We start from the raw sequence: 27,401 nt of genomic DNA, 5'->3' as shown, positions 1-27,401 counted from the left end.
TTCTAACTTTAGACTATATTCAGTCTCTTTTGGACATCCTGTTGATTTTTATAAATTCATCCTAGACTTCAATAATACATATTTTTGGCTACACAAAAGCCTATACCAGTTGCTCTACTATTTTAATATTAATATTTTTTATGTATTTTCATAGTTTCTCTAAGGGTAAGAAATGGTGTCAGCTGATGCTGAGTTACCCAGTACAGTGTGCTCTTGAGAGCAGGTACTCTCTGTAAGTTGTCAGCTAATAGTATTTCTGGTAGTTGTAAAAGCTAAGGAAAAACAAAAGCATAGTTCTCAAGGTTCCTGCATAATTAAAAATCTGAATTCTAGTTATCTCGATGTTGATAGCCTCCTTTTTAATTCGTGTTCTTTGTTGGTTATTTTTGTTTGTTGCCATTGTCTAATTTATCATTATGTTATTTTACCAGCTTATTCTTGTTAGTTCAGTCTTCTCTAAGTATAAAAACATGCGTTCAAAGGTCTTCTTGCTTTGTCTTGCAAATCAACGTGTTATGTGTTAAACTGGAACCTGTAAGTAGTTTTCGGTATAGTTGTAATTAAAAGTATCTAACAGTTCCTTGAGGTATTTAGTCACTTAATATTTTTTGTTTTGTTGTGTTTTGAATGAGTGAATATATGAGGGATTTATTTTTGGATCTATGTTATTAAGATAGAGAAGGTAACTTGAAAGGAGATTACCTAAGGATTTAAACTTAAGAAAACCTCAGGGAAGAATTTGCTTTTGGTTCTGAGGGCTAGGGCCTTCTGGTTTGCACAGTGTGGTCTTAGCCATGGGAGGGGATAACAGAGCATGTGGTTTGTAGTCAGGTTGACCTGGCTTTGGCTTTGAATTCCCTTTCTACAGTGTAGTTTCTCTTAGAGAAGTCATTTAACTTCTAAGACTCAGTTTACTAATTTCCTGAAATAAAGGTAACACCTCATGACATTGTTGTAAAAATTAAAGGAGATGACAATGGGAAAATGTCTACCGCGGTGCTCAATGGATGTTTACTAACAGTTGGCTTCTCCCCTGCTGCTGCCACCGCCTGGTGTTTTTGCGGCGTTGGGAGATGGCCTTGCTCTCACAGTGCGGGTTGTCAGTACCAAGAGTGATGTGAGAGCCTGCTTATTCCCTCTGGTTTCATACAGGCAGCAGGACAGATAGAGTGGACCCTCCTAGGTTAAACCTTTTTCCCCCCATTGATTGCCCTGGCAAAATAGAGTTTAATACATTTGACTTTAGAGCATACTTGCTTAAGAACAAGTCTACCAGGATGATTTATTGAAATTCTAGGGATTATACTCTTGTGTCAAATAAGCAAAGATTAAAAATGTTTTCTTTCTATGGCCACATTAAAAAAGTCTTTGTATTTGTTTATTCATTTGTAAATTTAGCCATAAAACAGAGTGTGTTAGTATATGAAGAAATTAATTTGACTGCATGATACATTAATTTACATAATAGATTTTTTTTGAGTACTTGTTTACCAAGGGATCTTTTAAGGGATAGGGAAACAAATGTGGATATGATAAAGTTAGTGCTCTCAAGTAGCTCACTGTCTGAATTCTCTGGAACCCTAGAGGGAGGGAAGAAGGCAGGAAGTAATATTTAAGTTGTATCTGTTTAAGATGCCTAGGAGAGCTCCAGGAGGATGAGGAACAGGATAGGGGAGGCGCAGGGGAAAGGGAAGAATGATTTCAGGTGGAAGAGATACTATATGGGCCAAAGGAATGGAGGCACAGGCGTTCCCTCCTGTGTGAGAACACAGTCATTATGGCTAACTAGGGTGCTGAACCAAAGAGTTTTGGGCAAAGGGGAAAGGCACTGTATACTATGCTAAAGAATGTGATGGTGAGCTGTTGATTTTTTAAAAGTATTAAACATTTTTTAAAGCAGAGTAGGATTTGATTGGATTTGTGTTCCTGAATGATAACTGTGGCATCGGAGTGGAGACTGAATTTGAAGGGTGGGAATGATAAAGAGGCAAAAGGTAAAAATTGCAGTTAGGAGGCTATTACCATAGTTCAGCCAAGAAAGGAGGCAGCCATAGTGGAGCACAGAAAGGGGTGAAAGCAATAGGGCTTGCTGCCTGCTTGGCTGTTGGGGGTGGGGTGGGGATGAATGAGATGCAAGACTTAAGGGTTGTGTTTACTACTGCAATATTTCACTGATTCTGCAAAGCACAGTTTTTTACAACTCTAAAGCTGGGATTCATCTTATAATCAAAGTTGTCCTATTTTAATTAGTGTGTTTTTCTTTCCTTAGTTGTACATAAAAATAAAGATGCATATTTAAATCTTAGTAATCTTAGATTTGATGAAATTTGATACTGAATTCTTTGGCTCTAGTTTGTAAACTTCTATCATAATATTTGTTTTTCATCATAGAAATTGAAGGAAAATGATTTGAAGTGTGTAGCAACTTTTCATAAAATAATTTTTGTACCACTTTTGATCTCTGTGAAGTGACTTTATTTATTTAATTGTGATAACTTAGGTTAAATATAATAATTTTTTTTCAGCATCTGGGTACTTTGAAGATTCCTGGAAAGCAGATTTCTGCACTATCTTGGGAAGGAGGTGGACTGAAAATTGCACTAGCTGTTGATTCTTTTATATATTTTGCAAATATTCGACCTGATTATAAGGTGAGTATCATAAGCAGTTATAAAAAAAGGTATTTTTTACTAAATAGTTTTGTAATAACTGGAAGTTTAATGTCTGTTTCTTGCTTATATTCATAGCCATTTTGTTTAGAAGCCAGTTGAAAGGAGGGTTTTTTAGTGTGAAAACCTTAGAACTAGTAAGCTTTTCTAGGATACTGTTTATAATTAGTAAAATTATTCCTGCAGTCAGGGTCTCAGCAGGAAACAGAGGAGTAATTGAAGAGAGATTCATGAAGGGTTTATTACAGCAGTATGGACAGGGCTAAGGGGACCAAGTAAGGGATGACAAAGCCAGCACCCAAGGACTAGCAGCAGTGGGCAAGAGAAGGAGTATTGTTCCTGGAACCCACTAAGCATGGTGGCCATACAAGAGGGGCTGCCCTGTGGGAGCACAGCCACCGCTAGCTGGCTGGGCAGAGACAGCTTGGGGAAATAAATACTTTCACCCAGTTCTCTACCGGCTGGTGCCTTTTATTGGCCAAACCCAGCTGGAAAGCAGAAGGCAAGGTAGCTCAGGTGATGGAGTTCATAGAGGTCATCCTCCAGGGCAGAGAGCAGAGCAGAGAAGGGCAAAGTGGATCAGGAGAAAGTAAGAATAAGCAGTGTAACAACTAACCATATTTTACCTTAAAGTTAACATTTGAGTCATAACAAGATCTGAAGTATGGGATTGATCTGGTAAACTACTAAGAATATTTGTTGTGAAAAGACTTACATATTTAATTTTTAAAGGTCAAGCACCTCGGAGAAATGGCTGATTCTAGGACTAGGGTGGGGAGAGCGCAAGATAAGCCCAGAGCATCTTACAGTGCCAGGAAGTAAGGAAGTGCTCAAAAAACAGAAAGATGGGGGCGTGCCAAAGGGACAGAGGAGCCAACTTGAAAGAGCTCAAGGCTGGAACAATCTCAGCAACAAAATGAATGACGTAACGTTGGCTTGTCACCCAGATTATAAAATAAATGTCCATAAGTACAAACCAATGTCGATAAATTATTAAATAAATAAATGGGGGAGAAGAAATAAATCTTCTTATAGAAGTATTCTAATTTACTTAGACACCACCCTCCAGGAGGTGGAGAGTAGTCCCTCCCGTTCCCCCAGCTTGAGTGTGGACTGCATTTAGTGACTCACTTCCAAAGAGCAGAGTATGGAAAGGGGGAAAAAGAAAGTGACTTGCAGCGGAGAAACCTGGCAAGCACTACCTTGTCCAGGCGAGTGACGCCAGCGTCATCGGTGATGTCACGTGGAGCTCACATACCCCTGCTGTGACATGATGGGCTGAGCTCTTCACTTGTGGGGTGGTCTCCCCAAAAACCGATAATCTCCTTCTTAGCCTGAGAAAAGCAGCAGACAAACCTGAATTGAGGGACATTCTACATTAATACCTGACTAGTACTCCTCAACATTGTCAAGGTCATCAGAAACCAGGGAAGACTGAGAAACCGTTACAGCCCAGAGGAGCCTCAGGAGACATGATGACTAAATATAGTGTATTCCAATTGGGATTCTGGATTAGAGAAAGGATATTAGGGAAAAACAAATGAAATCTAAATTAAGTTTGGAGTTCAGTAAGTAGTAATGTACCAGTGTTGGTTTCTCAGTTGAGACAGATGCACTGCGGTAATGTAAGATGTTAACAGTAGGGGAAAGTAAGTAAAGAGTATAGGGAACTTTGTACTATTTTTGCAAATTTTTTTGAGTTGAAATGACCTTAATTGGTTTATTTTTAGTCACATTTTTCACTTTAGTACAAATCCGTTTATTTTTATTTTTTATCAATTTTTTTAATTGAAGTGTTGTCAGTTTAATTTCTGGTGTATAGCATAGTGATTGTTATACTATTTTTGCAGTTTTTATATAAATCTAAAAATTTTTAAGGTAAAAAGTTTATTTTGAAAAGTAATCATGGTATAAAAAATAAACGTGACTTAGCTTTGAATAGTAAACACAGTGTTAATAATGTAGATAGTGAATATTGATTTATTCAAAATTACATATGAATTTTTTGGGAAAGGGAAAGCTGTAAGTTCTATAATCAATATGCATGTGATATGGAAATCGATACCAAATAGTTACAGCTAAAAGAGTTGTGAATGGCTGTCCTGGGAGGAAATTAGGTGGGGGTGGTGGAGAGGTCTGCATTTTGTTTTTGTTTTAAATAAGCCATGTAGAATTATCTGACTATAAACTATGTGCATATGTTACTCTGATAAAAACAAATATGAAAAACCTGGGTGAGAGGAAAAAGGCAGAGCTCCTATCTCTGAATTTTGGCTTGGGGACTCAGAATTGAACTCCGGCAGGGGTCACTCCTGTTGCCCCCAGGCAGCTGTTGTTGATGGCTGAGAAATCTGAAATTCTCACCACAAATTAAAATAAGGAAAGTTAAACTAAATTTATTTTGAAGCATATTTTTAAGCTGTCTTTATTACTCTTAGATTTTTTTGTTATTTTATTGAGAAAAGGTCTTAAGCTGAATATTCAGCCCTTATCGCTTCCATTTCTAAAGAATGTATTTTGTCACCACTGATAAACCACATATCTGCAATATTTCTAGAAGAAAATGTAATAATATGACTTTCCCAATGGTAATTTCTTTCTCCCTTTCTCTCTCGTCCCTCCTGTCTTCCCTCCTTCTGTTCCCTCCCTTCCCTCCTTCCACAGTGGGGTTACTGCTCAAACACTGTAGTTTATGCGTATACCAGACCTGATCATCCAGAGTACTGTGTTATCTTTTGGGATACAAAAAACAATGAGACGTATGTTAAATATGTCAAGAGTCTCATTTCCATTACTACCTGTGGGGATTTCTGCATTTTGGCTGCAAAAGCTGATGAAAATCATCGTCAGGTAGGTGTTCCTTGATGTCTTAAAACTTAGGTGGGTTAACTGCTTGGCAGAATTGGGCTATGGTTATCCATCTTCTCAAGCATGGCCTCTATACTGGCAGATATAGCAAATATTGGGTCTTTTGGCCAGGTCTGTCTAGACCTCTGCTTGGAAAACTATGTGACTCCATTGATTCTGTGTTCCCTGATTTTTTCTCCGATCAGTTAATCCATTGGCAGTTCATACTCACCAGTACTGAAGCTTTTTGTCTCTGGAATATGTTTAAAATACCACAGTTCTTTTCCAGTTTAAAATTCCATAAGCAGAAATGAATAACCAGATGTCTAGTACAAATGCTCAAGAAATTATGTAACAGTGACCATTTATAACAATTTGGGTAGCTTTGACATTCAGAAATGTACTTTTATGTGGAGTTATATTACTTTAAAAATCAATATCTCATAAAATAAATACTATAAATAATGCCCTTTTAAAAATGTTCTATAAATGTAAATATTTTCAGAGGTATGCAAATTTTTCAAAAAAAGGACTCATTTATCTTTAGCTGTGTTATAAATTATTTTATCACATTAAAAAGTATAGAATTTTTGGTTTAAGGTGGCCATTTGAACAGCCACATTTGGCTCTCTTCTCTTCTGAAACTCATTAAAACAACAGGAAAAGTATTTTTTAAAAAGCCATATGCCCCTAGGGACCAGAAAGGGAGAGGAAATGGCATCATAATTTCGGAGGTTAGAGAGTAGGTGAATTAGTGGCAATTGCCTTAGCAGACTCAGGAAAAATGAGATCTTCAGCCATTAGTGGAGAAAGCAAAGCAGCAGCTAGTTTTTATCACAGAATCCCAAAGAGACACAGGACTTGATGGCACCTGGCAGCAGAAAGAAACAAACAGAAAAGCAATTTGAGAGTACCAGAGATTATGCAGGCAGGAGAAAACTTCGGGGAAAAAAGAGGGGCATCTAAAGAAGCAGATTTCTAGATCCCCTCCCCACTACTGAGCTCACAGGGAGCTGCCCTTCTACCTCCAGGGGAGACTGGTTTGCCCCCAGAGAGTCTGCACTGCAGAGCACCATGCATCAGGAAGGGTGAAGGAACTTGCTGAGAACAGGGCAGTTAAATAATGCTACCCTAGGCTTCTTTTCCCACTTGGTTCCCAGGACAGATTTCACCGGATCAGGTGTCATAGTGGCATTCGACTTGTCAACCTCAATACTTCGGAGAATTGCTTTCAAAATTCTGAGGGAAAATGACTTCTCACCTTGAATTCCACACCTTAAGCAAATTATTAATGAAATATGAGGGTAGAATTCAGACATTTTTAGATATACAGGATCATCAAAAACATACCTTCCAAGCTTCCTTATCTTAGGAAGCTACTTCAGGACATGGTTCAGCAAAATGAAGAATAAACAAAAAGAGAAACAATCAGGGTCACCTGACAACAGTGGTAAAGAATGGTACCTGCTGACAGTTACGCACATGCCGAGGCAGTCAAATGAGAACAGGCCACGTGGCTCCAAAAGAAATTCAAGATGAAATTAATAGAATACTTAATGTGGTTTAACTCTTGAGGGGAGACGTACAAACTGGGGGATAACTGTGGACTTGAGTTAGTAGTAAATACCAAGAAAACTAAGCACAGAAAAATAAAAGACAATTATCCACTACAAGGAAAGCAAAATATGCTTGAAAGGAAAATAAATGTTATACCTGACTCAGCTATGGGCCAAAATAGTCAAAACGCTGTTCTCAACTGGATTTTTTTTAATTAAACATTTTTGAAAATTGAAGTATAATGAAGATTTTAAAACTGAAATCCTGATTTAACAAAATTCTAGTGGATCGATGGAGGGATGGGTGTGCACTGCTGTGTGATGGGAGCCTGGGAAAGGGGTGAAGGAGGGCTCCACACGTAGCTGTCTTGGTGGGTAGTGGTTACGTAATGCGCCAGGCTGAAACACAAGTAGCATTGTAAGCATGTTACTTGGATTTGTGGAGGTAAATATCAAAAGGATGACGTACAGAAGCTGGACGTAATTACTCTAGGGAGCAAGAAACGGGAAGTTGTGGGGATGGGGGTCTTCTTTTTTAATAAGAAGTCTTATTTGATCATGTGAATGATAAATATGTAAACCATTTGTATTTTGTGACAGTAAATAAGCTTATTTTAGTTAGTGAAAGAATAAATTATATTTTAGTATAATCCTTATTTAGTTTACATGTATGAAATTAAACAAGTTTTACTTGAGGTACTGAGAAAAAAAAAGTCCACATGCGTTGAAAGTTGGCTTATTTGAAGTGATTATTCTAATCAGGAAAATGTCTATGTAAAATAATGTTCTTAGTACTGGATATAGAGAAGGTCACTAATGGCAAAAAAAAAAGAAATTATTATTAGAATGTAAAGTGTGTATTGTGCTTGATTATTTTTCCTAATATTAATTATTGATAATTATTTGTGTGTGTGTGAATCACTGGGCATTTTAAGTTATTTTCATTAGGTTAATTTTGTTTTTTCTGAATTAACTGACTTTTTTTTGAATTTCTATCATTTATATATTGCTTCAAGGAGGAGAACGATATGGAAACATTTGGTGCAATGGTAACAAATTAAGTTAGCTCTTATATAGCTGGATATAGGATAAAAATGAGTTTTGAGGTTGTAGCTGATCAGGAATTTTAGAAGTATAAATCGTGAAAAGTAGCCAGTGTACTAGTGTTTCTTAACTGATCTCTTAAAAACCGATGTTCCATTAAGTCAAGAAATCAGCCTTGGTTTAATTTTAATTCATATTTCTTTATTTTTGATGCTGTAGATTATCTTTGCTATTCTTTGCACTTAATTTTATCAATTACTTCCATATTAGTGATACTTGAAAAAGAGACAAGCATGTTCAGTTACCATTATTTCTTTTATTTAAAGTGCGTAAGCAAGAGGTTTGATATTTTCTATTTTATTTGTTCACAGTTTGTGCTAGTTCTTTGTAATTCTATTGGCACACCCCTGGATCCCAAATACATTGATATTGGTAAGAAGATGTTAATATTTATTCCCTCTTTAATCAAGTTTTATTTGTGAAACGAATTTAAAAGTGCAACGATGGCATTATTATTAGAATGGTATTCTCTAAAGCAAGGATGAGTGTACTTCCTGGTTTGCCAGGCTCAGTACCAGTGTATGCCTGTTGTGGTAGAATTATTAATAACTCCCCCATTTCACTCTCAGAAGAATCCCGCTTAATACAGTAAATGATAAGGTTATTTTATCTAAAATTGACAGTACTCTCACAACTACCATATTGTCATCATTTGCTTTAAATGGGAAATATAACTTTTATAGGAATTGGTATCTAACCTAATGATTCATATGTAATAAACTGAGGATTATAGAAAGAATTTTGCCATGGAAGCACTTTTATTAATAAACTGCTTGTAAATACTTCTCTTGCATAAAAAAACACTTTAGCTGCTTGTGAAAGTGAGTTTGTCCTTTCCAGATTTTTCTAATGAAATCAGTCTGTTAATAGGGACAGCTTAAAAAAATCCCTGACTTCTTGTTTCCAGAAGACATTGTTACTGTGGATTTACCACTCCCTCTATCCAATAGCTATGAAAGTAACAATTAAGAAATTACAAATCCTGTTCTAAGGATTTTGTCAAAGTGGTTTAGCAGTTATCTTATGATTTAGAGCAGATGGGGTCAGTGAAAGCTGAGCAAAGCTTGGGCCTGGCATCCCCAGGGTCTCTGCTGCCATTCTCAGGAGTGCCTTCCCACCAGCTGTTCCCCAGAGGAAGGCTTCTAGCTCCCTCTAGAGTTTGTAGTGGTATACATTTTGAATAGAGAAATCTTGGCAATTGTAATAAAATATTTTTAAAAATATGATTCAACTATCCTGAGTTATTTAGCATATAAAATTATTGAATTTGAATCTAGACTTATTAATCTATTCAACTAACACCATACCATCAGTCTAGTTTCTAGTTTCTTGTTCAGTTTCTAAGTCTCCTACTGCCTTAAATGTCCTTTATTTGGACTGTGGCAAGAACTGTGTAAATGGTAGCTGCTAACACCATTTCTTTATTCTGACCATATTAATGATTACTTTGTAAGTATTTGTAAATAGAAAAATATATTTTGTACTATTTAAATTGTGAATTTAGAAACTAGGTACTAAAATGATCTTTTATAAAAGTTTTTTTATTTTTCCATATTTTGTGTGAATGTGTGTGTCTAATTTTATATTATTTAGTTTGTTTTGGACAAGTTATTTTACTTCCTTAATCCTCTTTTTCTTTATATGTAAGATGGATTTGATGGGACTATTTCATCAAAGGATACACAGTAGGGATTTACTTAAATGTTCTCTAAGAAATGGAACATATGAAAAAATGTTTAAGAGAACATATTCCTAAACTAGGAAGGAACTTTGGAGAATTTTCTTTTCCAAATTAATGAGGAAATATAAGGCATGTGAGATCAGAGGGAAGGATAAAGGCCTGAACTGGCCAGTGATGGTAGTGGAGATGGGAGGAAGGAGTGGGAGTTTTTAAATCCACCTGTCAGTTAGTGGACTTATGGGCCATTTCCATTTTTTTTTGGCTGTTATGAATGCTGTTATGCACATTTGTGTATGAGTTTTTGTGTGGGCATATGTTTTCATTTCTCTTGGGTATTTACATAGGAGTGGAACTAATGGGGCATATGGTAATCCTATACTTAACATTTCGAGGAACAACCAAGATGTTTTTCAAGGTGAAGGCGCCACTTTACATGCCTACCATTTCTCTATCATATTTTTGCAAATACTTGTTACTGTCTGATTTCTTGATTCTAGCCATCTTGTGGGTGCAAAGTGATATCTCATTGTAATTTTGACTTGTGTTTGCCTGGTGGCTAATGATGTTGAGCATCTTCTCAGTGACTTAGTGGCCATTTGTATATCTTCATTGGAGAAACGTCTATTTAGATCCTATTTGTCTTTTTATTATTGAATTCTTTACATATTCTAGATACAGTTCCTTATCATGTATATGATTTTCAAATATTTCTTGCATTTGGGGGTTGTCTTTTCACTTTTTTTGGTTTTCTTGGAGGGGAGGAGTTAATTGTGTTTATTTATTTATTAATTTATTTATTTTTAATGGAGGTACTGGGGATTGAACCCAGGACTTTGTGCATGCTAAGCACACACTCTACCACTGAGCTATACCCTCCCCCCACCTTTTCACTTTTTTGATGGTGTCCTTTGGAGCACAGATACTTTTAATTTTGATGAAGTCCAGTTTATCTACTTTTTCTTTTGCTGCTTGTGCTTTTGGTGTCATATTTAAGAAACCATTGTCTAACCCAAGGTCACAAAGATTTATACCTAAGTTTCCTTCTCGGTTCTATAGTTAGGTCTTTGATCCATCTTGAGTTGATATTTCTGTATAGTCCTACAAGTGCTTGACTCTTTTCTGATGCCCCAGACTGTGTGGAGTATATTGTCTGTAAAATGAGGGATTGGACTCAGTGATCACTGAAGTCTTTTGAAGCACAAACATTTGGTGATTCTGTCTAACTGTAACCTAATCGTCTTTATGTTCTTTTTAATAGTACCATTATTTGTTACAATGACTAAAACCCATGTGATAGCAGCTTCGAAAGAAGCATTTTATACCTGGCAATATCGTGTGGCAAAGAAGCTCACAGCACTGGAAATTAATCAGATCACACGGTCTCGAAAAGAAGGCAGAGAAAGGTATATCTTTTGATGCATAGTTTTTAGTAACTCAACCATATCACATTTAAATTAGACATAGCTATTATAAATTGTCATGCCTGAGAACTATAAATTGTTTTAATTAGCAGTCATCTTCTTCCTTCACACATACTTGAGATCTTACTGCAGTCGTCCCTTTCCTTTAAGACTCACTCATGTACTAAGAGTTATAACCCCAGTTTAAAAAAAGAAGTTTGGATATGTGAATTCATGTGGAAGCAGAAAAAAAAACAGTTGAAAAATACTGTATCTTGTGTTCTCAGTAGTTCTGAAAGACTCAATGGGAAGGGCCTTTGGCCTCTTTCGGGGGAGAAAGTGGATCTTGGGAGAAGTTGGGGCAGAAAAGTCTAGCATCTTCGCTGAGTGAGTGTCCTTCATGAACCAGCTAAAGAAATTCTGGGTTTTGTTTAAATAAAGAAGGTGGCATTTCCTTTTTCCTTATATTTCTGTCTGGGATATACTTACTAGTTTTAATGACTTTGAGTCCGTTCCCTCTGGACCTCAGTTTCCCTGTCTGTAAAATACAGTTGACGATGGTGATCAGAGCCAGCACTGACTGAGTACTTCTTATGTGCCAGACTCTGGTAAGTCTAGTTAGGACTCTGATTATTCCTGTTTCACAGAGAGGAAACTGAGACACAGAGACTTAAATGACTTGCCAGAGGTTACCAGCTGATAAGGAGGGATGGGACATGGAGCCACTCTGCCAGATTGGCCTTCCTTGTGGTTTCCTGCTTGTTTTAAGGAAAGGATGTGGGTCACACGATCTTTTGAGAGACTCCTATTTTAACCTTCGACTTTTATTTTGTGATAACTAAGTAGAAATATTATGTTTGTACTTAAAAGAAATGTATTAGAAAGCAGAAACTTGGTACTTCTAAACTGATATACCTCTCTGTATTTAATACATTTCTATTACATTTATTTGACATTTGATCTCCCTATTACACTGATGAAAGTACAAATGTGACATCAATTTAACAATGACAAAATTTCATATATTAAAGATAGAAAATGACTTGATTTTCGTGTGGTTATACTGCAACTATAATTTCTTAAACTCCCTTTATATATCAGGCTCTGTGCATGTGTGCTTTAGAAACATTTTATTTCTGCTTCTCAAAAACTCTGCAAAGGGGAAATTGTTAACCTTATTTTACAGATGGAGAAATTGCATCTCAGAGACGTTAAATAACTTGCCCAGGGCCTCATAGCATTTCTATGATATGTCTTCTCTATTCACCTCCATTCATTTTAGTATTTTTTTCATCAGCCATTATAGAGCCCCTGACACTGTGTGGCAGGCACTGGAGATGCAGTCTTTGCCTCCAGGAAAACCACCATCTAGTGGGAGAGACAAGGACACTAGCAGTGATACTGCAGTGTAAGCAGTACCACACAGGTGCCCGAGAGATGGTGCACAAGGTGGGGCAGCTGCATAACCCGGTAAGCGCAGGGGAGGATTCTTTACTTCAGAACAAAAATTCCATTCGTTAGAGCTTCCTGAGTACACTTCAGTTCTACCTTGAGTGAGCACAGCGACAGGAGGGAGATTATGGAGAAGCAACAGAGTAACTTAGTGCACTGGAAGTTACTGCTAACTGGTGTTCATTTGGAGACTAAGGGAAGATATCTCTTGGGACTTACTGCGGTTCACTGGAAATATGTGATTCAGCGTCCAGGTGTATTTTTGGCACAGCCTTTAGGAACATGGCACTCACATAACTAGTAAACACCTTGTAGATAGTTTCTGCCTTTATAAGATTGAGCTGGGCCAAGAACTGTTTAAAATAATCAAGATATTTGTATTAAATAACAATATTCATTGGTGTCATCCAATCCTTTAATTGTCCTAGAGATCATGAATAGTAAAAAATCTTCCTTATACTGTCATTGAAATTTGAATTTTTTTTTCAGAATTTATCATGTTGATGATACTCCTTCTGGGTCAGTGGATGGGGTGCTTGATTATAGTAAAGCCATTCAAGTAGGTGATTTTATTATTGCCAGCAAATGTTAATATCCGTAGATTTGGAAATACTGTAGTTTTATTTTGAGACCAGAAAAAAAATTATTTCCAGTGAATAGCATATTATTCTAGTAATTCTTTCAAAAATTTCTATTCTGTAAAACTTTTTCTAGATCTGCTGATTTTTTTCTTCTTTTGGTTTTTAAAACAAAAATTTATTTTGACATAATCATAGGCTCACAAGAAGTTGCAAAAATAGCGCATAGAACCCCTTTACCCAGATTCTCTCAATGGTGGCATGTAATGGGAGGATAACATCAAAAGCAGGAAGTCGACATTGGTAATGGTGCTGTTAACTAGACTATGACCCAGTTCGTTACTCAGTTTTCACTAGTTTTTACACGTAGGTTTATGTAACTTTATCACCATAAAGGAACTTGCCTCATGCTTCTTCATTTCCACACCCTCTCCACCCCCATCCCTGTCCCCTGGCAGTCACTAATCTGTTTCCATCTCTATAGTTTTGTCACTCTGAGAATGTTTTATGAATGGAACCATATAGCATGTAATCTTTTGAGATTGGCTTTTTTCTCCAAAAAACCCAAAACCAAAACCAAAAAAACCCTAGAGACCCATCCAGGTTGTACAGAGCTGTGCCGTTTGCCCCTCCTCGTTCTGGCACGTGCTGGTCCTTCTGCCAAATGTTCGTCTTCTACAGCTAAGCCCAGGCTTTTACCTCTCTTCACATTTTGGTGTAAGCTTATGCTCCTCCCTCTGTGCTCTCGTAACTCCTGAGTTTACCTCTCCTCTTACCATACTGCGCTGTCTTTAGATGTCAGTCCACTGTCTTCCCCAGTAGACTTTGAGTAATTCCTGAGGGCAGAGATTTCTATACTTAGATGCTATAGTTGAAGTATTCTTCTTAGTGAATTTCATACTACCTTATACCAGATTAGTCATTCAATAAATATTTGTTAAAGAGTAACATTGATTTATTTTAGGGAACAAGGGATCCAATTTGTGCCATAACTGCATCTGATAAGACATTGATTGTGGTAAGTTGTTAAAAAAATTACCCTATGAATGAGAATTGTTTAAATTGTAAAAATAGAATAAAGCAGTATGTTTTGGATTTGAATTTCATCTTTGGGTGCCTCCAGTTTTACTACGTCCAACATAAGAAATAAGAACGTTTTAAAGATTGCCTCACAAATTATTAATCATTTGCAGAAATAGCAGTTTATAAAAGCAGTAGAACTGTGGCCAGCTGGGGAGAGTGTGACAGTGGTTTGAATGAGCCCTGTAAAGGGTTGGCAGATTTGGAGAGGACTGGATGGTGGTAGTGGGTCTTGGAAAGTTGCCTCCTTTATGTGGCCTGTTAGTTTGTACCGGAGAAGGTGCTTTGGCTCAGTCAGTTTCACAAGGCTTAGAATGAGGAGGTAATGTGTTTGCTAGCCAGTAAAGTAAGTCTGTGGCAAATTTTTGTTGAATTTTTCAAACAAAATCAATGTATCAATGTTACAGTGTCTTTTCTTGAGCTCTGATATTTAAAAATATTAATTTTAGAAATAAATGTTTAATGTAGTAATGCTGGTGGAGTCACTGAATTTGAATTATGTAAACAGATCCTTGATAGTGTGTATTTCCAGTTCTACTTACATTCTTTAGACATTAGCTAAGTTTATGGGGGGAAAATCTTAAGAACGTAGTGTTCATTATTCCTCACCTAATGATGGTGTATGTTTTAAGCAATTTATCTTACAATCAGATCTGAGGAATCTCTTGTTTTTTTTTGTTTTGTTTTGTTTTGGTTTGTTTTGGTTGTGTTGTGTTTCTGACATGTGCAGGAAAAATCAAAAAACATGCAAGTCAAATCAGTCACAAAAATTGACTTAATTCCTAGATGACAGGGTGTACCTATGAGAAACACACTCCAATAGTTTTAATACCAGCCAAAAATTTTAATGGAAAAGATATCTTCTGCATTTAAAACTTTCCACTTTTGAAATTCAAATGGTTTTTAGAACCATTACTTTTTCAACCTTTTAAGACCACAGGATCCCCTTTTTCAAAAAAAAAATCTTACTGTGTACCTCAGCATATTAACTCTTTTAAAGACTATACCTCCCTTTTATACATTAAAAACGTCCCCACTCCTGACCACCCCCACTCTCCCCAGCCTTTCTGACAGGCCCTCTGCAGACGCTGCAAGAGCAGTGATGCTCGGTTTAGACCGGGGCGGGCGGAGGGTGCGAAGGGATGGCTGAGTGCAGCCTTGCACTTTTTCCCATTGCCATGGCCTGAGGCACAGCAGGGTTTGGAAATCATAGCTCTTTCCTGTCTGTTGCTCTAACTCTTGGTCTGTCAACCTTAAGGCTTGTACAGAGTTGCATAGAAACTTATGCTCTGTTTTATTTTTAAGCATATTTAGACTAATACTCATTGTATCACTGCTTTCTGATCATCTCCCTTTGCCACAAACTAGTATCACATAGATGGCGTAGGAGAAAAATGTAGACTTTCAGTAACAACTGTTTCCTATAATGATCTTATATTGATGTTTCATATAAGTGCTTTATATTTTAGCTTTTAATATACCCTGAATATTAGCCAAGACAACTGTAAATAACCTTAGATATTTCTTCCTTGTGATAGAAAGCTTTGTATATTATCAAAGAATAGGTTTCTGATTTCTTTCTTGAATGTTACATTTAAAAAATTAGATCACCTTCAGCTACTTTAAAAAGGTTTTAATTAAATTAAGAGGTAAATATGTACTCAGAACATATTTCTAAGTATGGAATTGGGAATTCACTATGACACCATCACTTTGGCTTTGAAACAGTTCTATGAACATATAGGGAGACCTGTAGTTGTAATATAATATTATGATGTTTAAATATGCTTTCATAATCAAACATATTTTCCATAGAGTCGTGAATCTGGCACCATTCAGAGATACAGTCTTCCTAATGTTGGTTTGATTCAAAAATATTCCCTTAATTGTCAAGCCTGCCGGTTATCCTTGAATTGCAACTCCAGGTAAGTCTGAAAACTTCCCTCACTTAGGTGTTGGACTTAGAGGTTATTCGTTGGGATTGCTGCACTTATGTAATAAATGCAAAGACGTGTTTGTTTTCAACTTAATAAAGCTCAATGTGACTTTACTATACTGTATTTGTATTTAAACATTGTATTCACTATACTATGTTTAGTTTAGATATCTTTCTCTAACTGGGCAAAATACAGAAATTCTAGTGTAATATTTTAACATATTTACACACCAATTGCTTTAATCCCTTTGGATATTTTTTTCTCACACGGAAGCAAAATGGAAAGCAGCCCACATCTTCTATCAAATTTATAAACATGTGTTTAAAGCCAGTTATTTATTTAAAGCCGTTTCTCCCTGATTCTCAGGTTCTGATGAACTAATTTTGAAGCATGGTGGTAGGTAATTATATTCATGATCGCTGGTAGCACTTTCACAATTTTCCCCTTCTCCAATTTCACCATTTGTAGTCGTCTTGCAATCATAGACACCGCAGCAGTTCTAACCTTCTTTGACTTGGATGCTCGGGTAAGAGACAGCACAGGACAGCAAGTCACTGGCGAGTTGTTAAAATTGGAGCGAAAAAATGTCTGGGATATGAATTGGGCCAGAGATAATCCTGATCTGTTTGCAATGATGGAGAGGACAAGGATGTATGTTTTCAGAAACTTGGATCCTGAGGTAAAAACAAGAAATGAGCATTAACAGTGCATAAATAATGAGCCAAATATCAAAACCTGGACATTTCCCCTTTGTTTCTTCAAGAGGTTTATTGGTGTTGGCTCCATGAATTTCTGAAAATAAATAGAAACATTTCTGTGGAATTTAAAAATATTTGGTCTTAAGTGGGAATAATATTTATCCTTTAAAGATTCTCTACTTTCTCTGAAAGACGCTTCTAAATATTTCTCTCCTTTTTAAAAGATGGAACCATGGTCACCAACTGTATAGCCTTTGTTTTTTCCCTTGTTAAAGTGAAAAAAAAAAGAAAGGAAGAAAATAGTATTATTTACTGAAATTGCCCAAACAAAAAATGTAGTTTTGAAATTGCCTTATCTTTTCATACTTCTGCCTTTCTGTCCACCTTATTCTGTGCTTACCTTGTCTTATTTGTGTTCACATGAAGTCTGTCACCCACTAACCCATGTTCTTCCTCACCCTGATGGTCTTACTGTGCCTCGCCTACGTTCTCTGAGGTATCAAGAAGCCCCTTTTTCACTGATTTTCAAGTTACAGTTTTATTTTCTACTTGTGGCTCACATCAGCTAATTTTTAGCCTCTGAATTTTCCTGCCACTTAGTCTGCTCTGTATCAGCCGTTAGATGTTGTGTTTAGGAAATTCAGAATCATCTGAGTGGTAGCCTAATCAAAACAGCATTAAGAAAGTAAATCTTTTAAACAATTTTTGAATTATTAGTGGATTTTCAGATTGGAATTTTTAGTACTCCTGCTATATTCCACTACTGTGCATAATAAGAGATGACTTGATAAATGCTTTATGTCATTAATTGATGTTTGTTTGGACCTATAGTTTCCTTCTTGGGAAGAAATTGCTTGCTTGGGCCCCTGAGCTACTGAAGGTCTTCTGTAATGACTTATTTAGTGGTAAACTATTTGCCTCTTTAATATCCTAAATTATTTTCATGTTTCCTCTTTTGAGCCCTACTCAGAATCTTTGGGTTAGTAAATGACCTTATGTAAATTGCTCTCAAAGGCTTTTGTTGAAGTTTTTAGGAGTCTTAAGAATTTTTGTAATTTTTAGAGCCTGGGGAATGGCTCAAAAGAAAGGTGTTCAGGGCTGCTGCATTTGACCCGTATGCATAGGCTGCTTTCAAGGATCTGAGGGAAATTTGACCCTTGCTACAAAACAAGTATGAAAATTATCCCTTGAGATCACCTTGAGGATGGAAGTAAAATACTTTCTGACTGTTAGGGTCCTTTTTCCATCCTTGGCTCTACTTATAGTAATTCTGAAACCATATGCCTAGGAAAGGGAGAGGATTATGCCTGGCTGTCCATAATGTGTATGTAGCACACATGGTTAATCTAGTACCAGGGGAAATCTTAGCCTGGTGGAAAGCATTCCTTGAGTTAGTTTAACAAAACAGCCTTTTATTTATTTATTTTTGGAGTTTGTTGTCTGGCTTGGGAAGTTCTTCAGTTTCTATTAGATTTAGAACTAGGTGAATTTCTTATAACCTTACCACTGACTGAATTTCTTTATAAATCATGCTGTGCTGTTCTTTTCATTCATGAGAACGCTGCCTGGCTGTGGTCCCTGCTTGGTTAGTTACTCTGCTATTTATTCCTCCAGCTGCTTGTTGACTGAGCATGTGAGGACATACTCTTCAAAACAGAGCTTACTAGAACTCCTTCAGGACACAGTGTTCTTTATTATTATTCAGGAGATAAGCTATTATTTGATGGTTAATGTTGAATGTATTTTTATCCATTTGAGTGTTACTATGAATTCTAGAGTCATACCTTTCCTTAAGTTGTAAACCTTTCTTCAGATTATGTGTGAGAAAAGGGTGCCATTTGTGTACAAAGTTCTAGTTCATTGATAAAGTACATTTTCTTTGAAAATTAAAAAATAAGTGTTTAATGTTGCTATTCCCTGCTTGATCCTTTTCATCTCCAGTCACCCTCTCAGGGTACTGATTCAGCTCTTTTATTCTTTGTCTTAGATCTTCCCTCTCTTTGGTGCTATTTTATATTCATAGTCCTTTCATATCTCGTATTTTCATCAATTAGTTTCTTATTTTTGTACATTTGCTTCTTTTCCAAACAAGGGTTTTCTAAAGTTTTGAATCCGTACCCACCATATATGTATACTTACTTATTTAGAAGAGAACATCCTTCTCTTTTAAAGGTATGTGCTGAAATAGGGGTGAAATCTCATGATGTCTCTAAATTTACTTTAAAATACTTTAGCCAAAAAAATTGACTGAAGCGTATTTAACAAAATGTTAATTATTTAGATGATGGGTATATGGGTGTTAATGACATTCTCTTTACTTTTTTGTTGTTTTGAAAACTTTGATAATAAAATTTAAAATCATGATATGTTAAAGAAGGGAAATTTTGTACAATTAAACTTCAGTATTTGTTTTTGTTTTTAAAGGAGCCCATTCAAACTTCTGGATATATTTGTAACTTTGAGGACTTAGAAATTAAATCTGTTCTTTTGGATGAGATATTAAAGGTAATTCTTATTACAAAACAATTATATTTTTGTTGCTGGCTTGACTAGGATTCATTTTTGCACCGGGCAGTGCAGTGTCCTGGTTAGGAGTGTGGATTGAGGAGTTCCAGCCCTGCTCAGTCACTTACACAACCTTTTTGCTGGTTCCTTCATCTTTTCACCTTCATTTTCCTTTCCTGTTTATAAGCCTCAGTGTTTACCTCTATAAAATGTGGATGGTAATAGCACCTATCTTATACGATTGTTATCTTACAAGATAATTTATGAAAAGCGCTTAGCACAGTGGGAGGAACTGAAAGCTGGTAGGTAGTTGTTGTCATCATTATTTTTATATTAATAATAGAGATACTGAAGAAATATTTGATAATTTTCTTTAGTCTTTTTCTTGTTCAGGGATATTTGAGTAACCTTTTGTTTGGAGGTCCATTATCCTCCCATTTTGTTTTTAGGTTTTCATAAAATACTCTAATTCCAGATAATAGAATTCAGATAATTTTTGAATCTCTACTTTGGCCTTCATTGAACATTCTCTGAGAATTTTTTACTTTAAGAATATATTGAAAATTTCCCTTCACTTTATCTAAATATTTACTTGTCTATGTACCATGTATGTTTTTTGGAATTGGAATAGATTTAATTTTCCAGACGTTAGCTGCATTTTATAGCATGTCTTCATATTTTGGTTTATATGTAAATTGCAGCTCTTTTATTGTGAACCAGTTTGTCGCTAATCATGCCTGCTCTGCAGCAGCAGGATGGGTTTCCACCCTAAACTTGGTTCGCATGTCAAGAGTGATGACACTACAGACATACCAAAAGGGTGCAAGAAGATATTACCTACATAATGGGGTTTTTAAGGGAGAAAGGACAGGCTTCCCAAGCTGGTCCAAAGATGGTTTGAGAGCAGGGAAAGGAGACTGGCTTGGTTTTTTGGGGAGGTGGGGGAGTTAGAGGGTGGGGTTAGAGTGAGAGTTTCCATGTGTACGTAGATGTCTGTGTGCTTTGAAACTCCTGTGGCGCCAAAGGATGGACCACTTGTTCTTTCTCATCACCTTGCCCAGATGTGAGGCAGAAGAAGGGGGAGGGATGAGGCTTAAAAGTTGTCAGCTGTCAAACATCAGAAAGGAATGTCTGAGGTTTTATTGCAATCTAGATGGTTTAATGATTAACATTAGGTAAACACCAGAACGGTATTCTAGAAAGCAGTAACCTGTATGTGGAAAGATACATTTGATAGACTAGAAAAATAAATGGAAATAATTTTATAAGAATGGCATCACTGTACAATCTACTTTTGTAGTGTTAAATTTGATTTTAATTTAATAATGTGACAATATTTGAAGGAATTGTAGAACATTAGGTAATTTTTTCTCACCACAAACAATACATTTTTCTGGGTAAGAAAAAACTATGAAAAACTAAGTTTATTGCTTTTAAACTACATTTTCATTTTTAATAGTGTTGATTGTCCATTCTAAAAGATGATGTTCTTACATTTTCTCCCTCTTTCTCTTCTTTTTTGTTAGACATACTATTTTTATGTTGTCAAGATTTAGAACTTGACATTTTGTTTTGTAATCCTAATTTTCAGTTATTTAGAGTCACATTAAGAGACAGCTATTACCAGTTTTTCCTGCATTTTCTTTGTACATGAGTGCTTAAAAATGCCTGTGATATTGTTGGCCTGATAATTGTATTGACTTTTATGAAGAATTTTTAAAAATGCATATTTAAATTGTTAGATGTACTTTAAAATTCTTGATACACTGGACACATTTTTTGCATATCTAATTCTAGAGTAAAGAATATCTATAGTACTGTTGCCCAGTTTACAGGCAGTTGTTAAACTGTAAGGAAAACCAAGTTCTCTCTGACAGTTTTGTTTTCTGACTTACTATGTGCCAAGCCATAAAGAAAAGAATATTGTCGTACCTTAGTTCCCACTGAGGCCTTGTCGACCCAGGAATTGTTTAGCTAAACTGTGGATTCCTTCAGACATACAGTTTTCAGAAATAACATGAGTGTTATACACCTAAAACTAATGCAATGTTGTATGCCAATTATATCTCAGTAAAATAGGGGAAAAAGAGAAATAACATGAGAACTTTCTTGGAAGACTGGAGAAGGAATGCAAAAAGAAAAGAAGGGAATTAACATTTACTAAAGTTCCTTCATATGAGGTGTTCATTTGTCTTTGCATGTTTTTGTTTATTTGTCATTACAACTGTACTTGGTAGATATTACACAGACCTCATTTGTAGATGAGGAAGGCTCTTAGTGGGTAAGATATTTAACCAAAGTTCATCTATTCGTTGACTCAGCAAATATTTATTGAGGTCTAGTGAGACAGTTTCTGGCCTCAAGTAGAGGAGCTGGGGAGATGGACAAGACATTCAGCCACCGGAAGAGGGTTGGGGATGTGGTTCAGTTGGTTGGTGTATCTCTTATAAGGTTTGAAGCAAGAGAGCATGAGGTCAGTTCTGAGACTGCAAATAATGTGAGTAACGCAGCTAGGCACTGTGCTAAATGTTTGATATGTTTTCTCAGTTAGTCCTCACAATGCTTGGAAGTAAGTTTGATTATTCCATTTGTCCAAAGGAAGAATCTGAACAAGTCTGCATAATTGTGAGGGACCCCTTCTACCACTGTCCCCGTTTAACCTCAGGAAGGACTTGTGGGTTGGGGCTGTTTTCCAGATAACTCAAAAGATTCATATATGGGAATTTCTTTTCTCCCTGGTTTTGCTCATAATATGATGCAGTTCCTGTTTTTTTTTTTTTTTTGGTTTTTTTTCTGTTTTGTTTTGTTTTTTACTGTAAAAGAGAAATACATATTCTACAGGGAACAGTTTGATTTTTTTTTTCTTTTCACCTTTACTTTCAGAATCCAGAACATCCGAACAAGGATTATATCATTAACTTCGAGCTTCAGTCCCTGCGAGATAGCCGAGCACTGATTGAAAATGTTGGCATTCAACATGCATCTCAATTCATACAGGACAATCCACACCCCCGACTTTGGTATTTAAAAAATTCAACAACAAAAAAACCTCCCCAAATGTCAGGTGTAAGCCTTACGGTCTCAGCTCTGTCTTCCTCTGCACTCATCCTAGCCTCCTGATGGGAGTAGACTTCCGTTCTTGTTCTTTTAAAAATACAGAAATTCAGTTTCGATTTGGAAGTACTCAACAGAAGCATAAAATTATATGAACATGGATAAATGTGTTAAAATAACCACTTCCCACCATGGTTCACTAGAAACAACAGGTGTAATAATTGAATTCTGATTCGAGACTTCTTTATCAGTAACTTGCCATATGTTTTCCTGTTCTTTTGTACTAAAGGCGTCTGCTGGCTGAAGCAGCTCTTCAGAAGCTGGATTTGCACACTGCAGAGCAAGCATTCGTGCTCTGTAAGGATTACCAAGGCATTAAGTTTGTGAAGCGCCTGGGCAACCTACAGAGCGAGTCCATGAAGCAGGCGGAGGTGGTTGCCTACTTCGGCAGGTTTGAGGAGGCGGAGAGAATGTACCTCAATATGGACAGAAGGTCAGTGACGAAGGTGCTGACACCCAGAGTACTTCTGGAAATTGCGATTTTTTTTTCACAAGTGGGAATTGTAAAATCATGTGTTCTAGAGAATAAATTCATTTTGGATTACAACCTGGATATTCTGCATGACCTTCGTGAATTTATGCTTTGTAATTTGAGGGCAGCTTTATTCTCTCTTTATACATGTAGTAAGGGCTGGCCATGGGTTAGTTTTTTCATTTGGTAGGAGAAAAAAGTCATATATGGCTGCAGAAACTGGAAGCTTTAGCATTTATTTACTAAGCTGATTGTTTATGTTCTCTTTTTTGATTTAAGCCTTTTGTCAAGGAGCATGAAATAAAAATCAAAGATATTAGGGGATTGAGTGTTACTCTTCATATTTCATTTGATTTGTAGAAAATAATTATGAACTTCATTTCAGCTGTGAACATTATATCTAATTTTTATTATTTGTACTTTTAAGAAATTGCTAATACAACTTGGGCCCTGACAAGAAGTATAAAACCAAACATGTAAACATGAAATAAGCCTGATCATGTCTTAAGAAATTGATGAAAAGAAGTGATTGTTATTTAAATCATTATTTTGCCAAGTAGCTTGAAAGTCTAGGAAAATAAGAGACAGGAAATTGTTTCCTTTTTCTTATTCCATGTTCTCCCTATTGCCTCTTACCTGATGGGGCTAAATTTTAAAGTATTTGGAGAGTTACCTCATCTGTCCATTCATTGCTGTGTATTCTCAGGGCCCTAGAATTGAACCTAGCATGGAGTAGGCACTTGATAAATATTTGTTGAATGAGTGAATGAATGAATGAATGTCATTTTTTTGTAGAGATCTTGCTATTGGCCTCCGGGTGAAATTGGGAGATTGGTTTAGAGTACTCCAACTCCTGAAAACTGGATCTGGTGATGCAGATGACAGTCTCCTTGAACAAGCCTACAACGGCATCGGAGACTACTTTGCTGATCGACAAAAGTGGCAGGTAACCTATGTGGACCCCCTCATCCATTTACCCAGCACTTAAAATTGTAGCTGCGTGAGTACTTCCCTATGAAATAATGCTAGGGCTGCCTGAGTACTTCCCTATGACGCAGTGCTAGGGCTGCCTGAGTACTTCCCTATGACATAATGCTAGGCAAATGAAGGCCATCCTCCCGGCGCCTAAATTCATGTAGTTCTAGATTCATGTTGAAGAGCAAGAGCTCCTTCAAGCTGTCATGTAAGCATCATAAGCCTTCAGAGTTTCAAAACTCACAAAACTTACCTTTTAGTTCCAGATAACTTTCTGCTGTTTGAGGATATAGTTTATATTTGCTTGTTTTGTTATTACAGATTTTTTTCCAGAAATCATTGGCTTTGTTCTTAAGTTATCATTTTGATCAGTATGCTTATTTATTTATCTCAGTGTTTGGAAATACAACAGTATATCAGATTAAAACAATATGTCCTAAGAATATTCAAAGGCATTCTGTAATGAAGATGATGACTAGAGTAATACTAGTACTGGAATCCTAATGAAAGAACATTTTTGGTGAAATTTGCTTATTTACCAGGAAACTCATACTAGTTTCATTAGTTTTAAAAGTTTTTTTTTTCTTTCCCTAGGGTGAATGCTGTGCAGTATTATGTACAAGGCCAGAACCAGGAGCGCTTAGCTGAATGTTATTATATGTTAGAAGATTATGAAGGATTGGAGAATCTTGCCAATTCACTTCCAGAAAACCACAAGTTGCTTCCAGTAGGTATTAAAAATTTTAGTTTTTGGAGCTGTTAGGTGACTTTATAAGGTTTTTATGTTATAGGCAGGAAATGTCCTCTGTAATACATAAAATTAAAAATTACTACAACTTTACAGTGTCTTAGACATAGAATGATGCTTTAGTTATTAAACAAATGTCAGTATGCTTGAAAATGGAGAGAAAAATGTCAGTCATATTCCTACTATTTTAACATGATCATAGTCTTGAGTAGGGTTGTCAGTTTAGTAAAATTGTTTTAAAGAGTTAGCTGAAAATGTGAAATACTTACAGATGAAATGACGTCTTGTCAGAATTTCACTTCAAAATAATCTGAGGTGGGTCTGAGGAGTGGTGTGTGTGTACGTATGTTGGAAATTTGCTATGAGAAAAGTTTAAAAAGATAGCTTGACTTTTATTAGGCTACATTAACAATAAAGGGTTTAATGTTAAAAGAAAAAGAAACTAAAAGCAGAGTTCTCTTTAATTTTGTTCTATTTTCTCTTTTTAAGCCTCTTTAAATTAATTGTTGAATGATGTAAATGAACTTGTATTTTATTTGTTTTATCTAAACTATAAAACACTGAGCTGTATGATACCTAGAGAGGTAAGAGCTCTCAGCTACAGGGTCTGGACAGGTATCAGTTGTAGGTTCTCCCACAATGTTTTGTCTATTAATAGATGAGTAAAGAATTCTGATAATTCAGGTTTTTTCTTTATTGTGAATCAGAGCAATTATCCCTGTAATAATGGCATTTTCACATACCCTTATTCTCAATCTTACGTGTTTACTTAAGTAGGAAAGAAACTGAAATTACTTACAACATAACCCTGGATATAGGGACAGTGAATCTGATATTACTGTCATCTGTTACGTGTGTCTGATGGTGCAGAAAAAAATGTTGCTGAAGGGTATCCAGAATAGTAATATTATTGAGTAAATACTAACTATAGCTATAATAACAATAATTAAATAATTAAAGTATAGTTTAATTTTTAAAATTGAAGTACAGTCAGTTACAATGTGTCAGTCTCTGGTGTACAGCACAATGTCTCAGTCTTGCATATACATACATATATTTGTTTTCATAAAGTATATTTTAATTTAAACTGCAAATTTTAAATAAAGTTTTGAAGGATTTTTTAATAATTGGGAAAATGAACAAAATATTTAAGTGGAGAATACAGTATACAAAACTGTGTATATTATGATTACAAAACATACATACACACACATACACATATAGTCATAGGACACAGATGTTAGGACATTCCATCAGAATATGGAGACAGGTTTCTTATGGGTAATAAGAATTATGAGTAGCTTTACTTTTTCATATTTTCTAATTTTTTTTACCATAAGAATTACTTTATAATCAGAAAAATATGACCATCATTTAAAAAAAGATAGTTGGGTACACAATGTACTTTTATGATATTTCCCAAAATCTTTTGGGAGTGGGGATGCAGAGAGAAAAACTCTAACCAACTAGATAATAAGAAAGGAAAAAAACCTGATATTCTGAAAATGTCGAGTACAGCCCAATGGTTATGACTGGTTTTTGTTGTGGTTCTCCCTCTCTGTTTTTGGTCTAGTTTCCTGAACTGATGAGCGGTCAACTTGTCTGGGGCATTTTTTATAGAGGTATTTGAGAGCTCTGTGAGTGTGAGGTTTTTCTTAAGCCTCTAATGATTAACACTGAGTGTAACATCAATTGCCTTAAAGGTTTTTTTTACCCACTAATGTGGGGTTCGTTGTGGAGCTTGGCATTTCTGTAAAATAGCTACTGAACTGAGAGAAGATACGAGTACAATATTGTCAGCACCTGGTTAAAAACCAGATCCTCGGTGTGAGTCACTGATTTTATAGAATGTGATGCCTTAGCATCCTTTCTGGTTTGTAGCCTCTACCTCTATGTCTGTTTAAAAGGAAAATTGGTAGCCACCAGTGAAGTTAATATTCATATATCCCTATGGAGTTTTGTAAGTTAAAATATAAGTGATTTCCTTGTTCTGTGAAATCTGATAGTATTGTTTTGTCCACAGGAAATAGCACAAATGTTTGTGAGAGCTGGAATGTGTGAACAAGCAGTGACTGCAAATATCACAATTTGTGAACAGCGTATACTACTGGGTGGTAGAACTAGAAATTGAACTTGTACATAACTTTAAAAATTTATCAGAAAGAAAGAAAGAACTCAAGGAACATATAAGGTATGCTCCTTGCTGGCCTGAAGGTGGAACTCTGCGGCATTGAGGGAGATGAATGAGTGAGTGGATGGGATTCCTGATGCCTGTTCACCACCTACCACACATCCCAGAAGTCTCCAGATTGGAGGTTCTCCTTGTGCCATCACTGGTCGTAAAATTCAACTCAATAAATGTGTTGTTCATCATAGCTTAAAAAAATCAATGCATGATTTAGCTAAGAAAATGAATTAGAAATGAATCAGAGCAGTTGTGTTGGGGGGGAGAGAGTGTGGAGAGAGCCGTGTGGGTAGGAGAACTTTTATTCTGATGATAATTTTCAGTTGCTCTCACTGCTCCCATCCTCATAGCTAATTCCTGCCTCCCCTACTATCTAGCATCTGGGAGTCTGAACCTCCGT

At 36.1% G+C, this 27,401-nt stretch overlaps 1 protein-coding gene across 2 annotated transcripts in view; it reads left to right on the top strand.

Annotated features, from left to right (window-relative positions):
* LOC140691434 (WD repeat-containing protein 35-like) overlaps positions 1-27,047 on the top strand; it is a 40,109-nt gene extending 13,062 nt beyond the window's left edge. The window contains exons 9-22 of one of the 2 annotated variants that reach the window (XM_072955032.1): positions 2,526-2,651; positions 5,334-5,519; positions 8,488-8,548; positions 11,116-11,260; positions 13,199-13,268; positions 14,252-14,305; positions 16,183-16,292; positions 16,773-16,983; positions 19,427-19,507; positions 22,391-22,527; positions 22,851-23,054; positions 23,889-24,035; positions 24,663-24,795; positions 26,840-27,047. In XM_072955032.1, the coding sequence (XP_072811133.1) occupies positions 2,526-2,651; positions 5,334-5,519; positions 8,488-8,548; positions 11,116-11,260; positions 13,199-13,268; positions 14,252-14,305; positions 16,183-16,292; positions 16,773-16,983; positions 19,427-19,507; positions 22,391-22,527; positions 22,851-23,054; positions 23,889-24,035; positions 24,663-24,795; positions 26,840-26,947 (1,773 nt within the window). In that variant the 3' untranslated portion in view covers positions 26,948-27,047. Of the gene's footprint in view, positions 1-2,525; positions 2,652-5,333; positions 5,520-8,487; positions 8,549-11,115; positions 11,261-13,198; positions 13,269-14,251; positions 14,306-16,182; positions 16,293-16,772; positions 16,984-19,426; positions 19,508-22,390; positions 22,528-22,850; positions 23,055-23,888; positions 24,036-24,662; positions 24,910-26,839 lie in introns of those variants that run through there. The other variant, XM_072955033.1, reaches the window with a different exon arrangement.
* The last annotated feature ends 354 nt before the right edge of the window (positions 27,048-27,401 follow it).

The sequence above is a fragment of the Vicugna pacos genome, chromosome 35 (genome assembly GCF_048564905.1).
Source record: "Vicugna pacos chromosome 35, VicPac4, whole genome shotgun sequence".
In the NCBI taxonomy this organism is placed as follows: domain Eukaryota; kingdom Metazoa; phylum Chordata; class Mammalia; order Artiodactyla; family Camelidae; genus Vicugna; species Vicugna pacos.
Note: the sequence above shows the minus strand (reverse complement) of the source record. Positions and strands in the feature narration are given on the sequence as shown.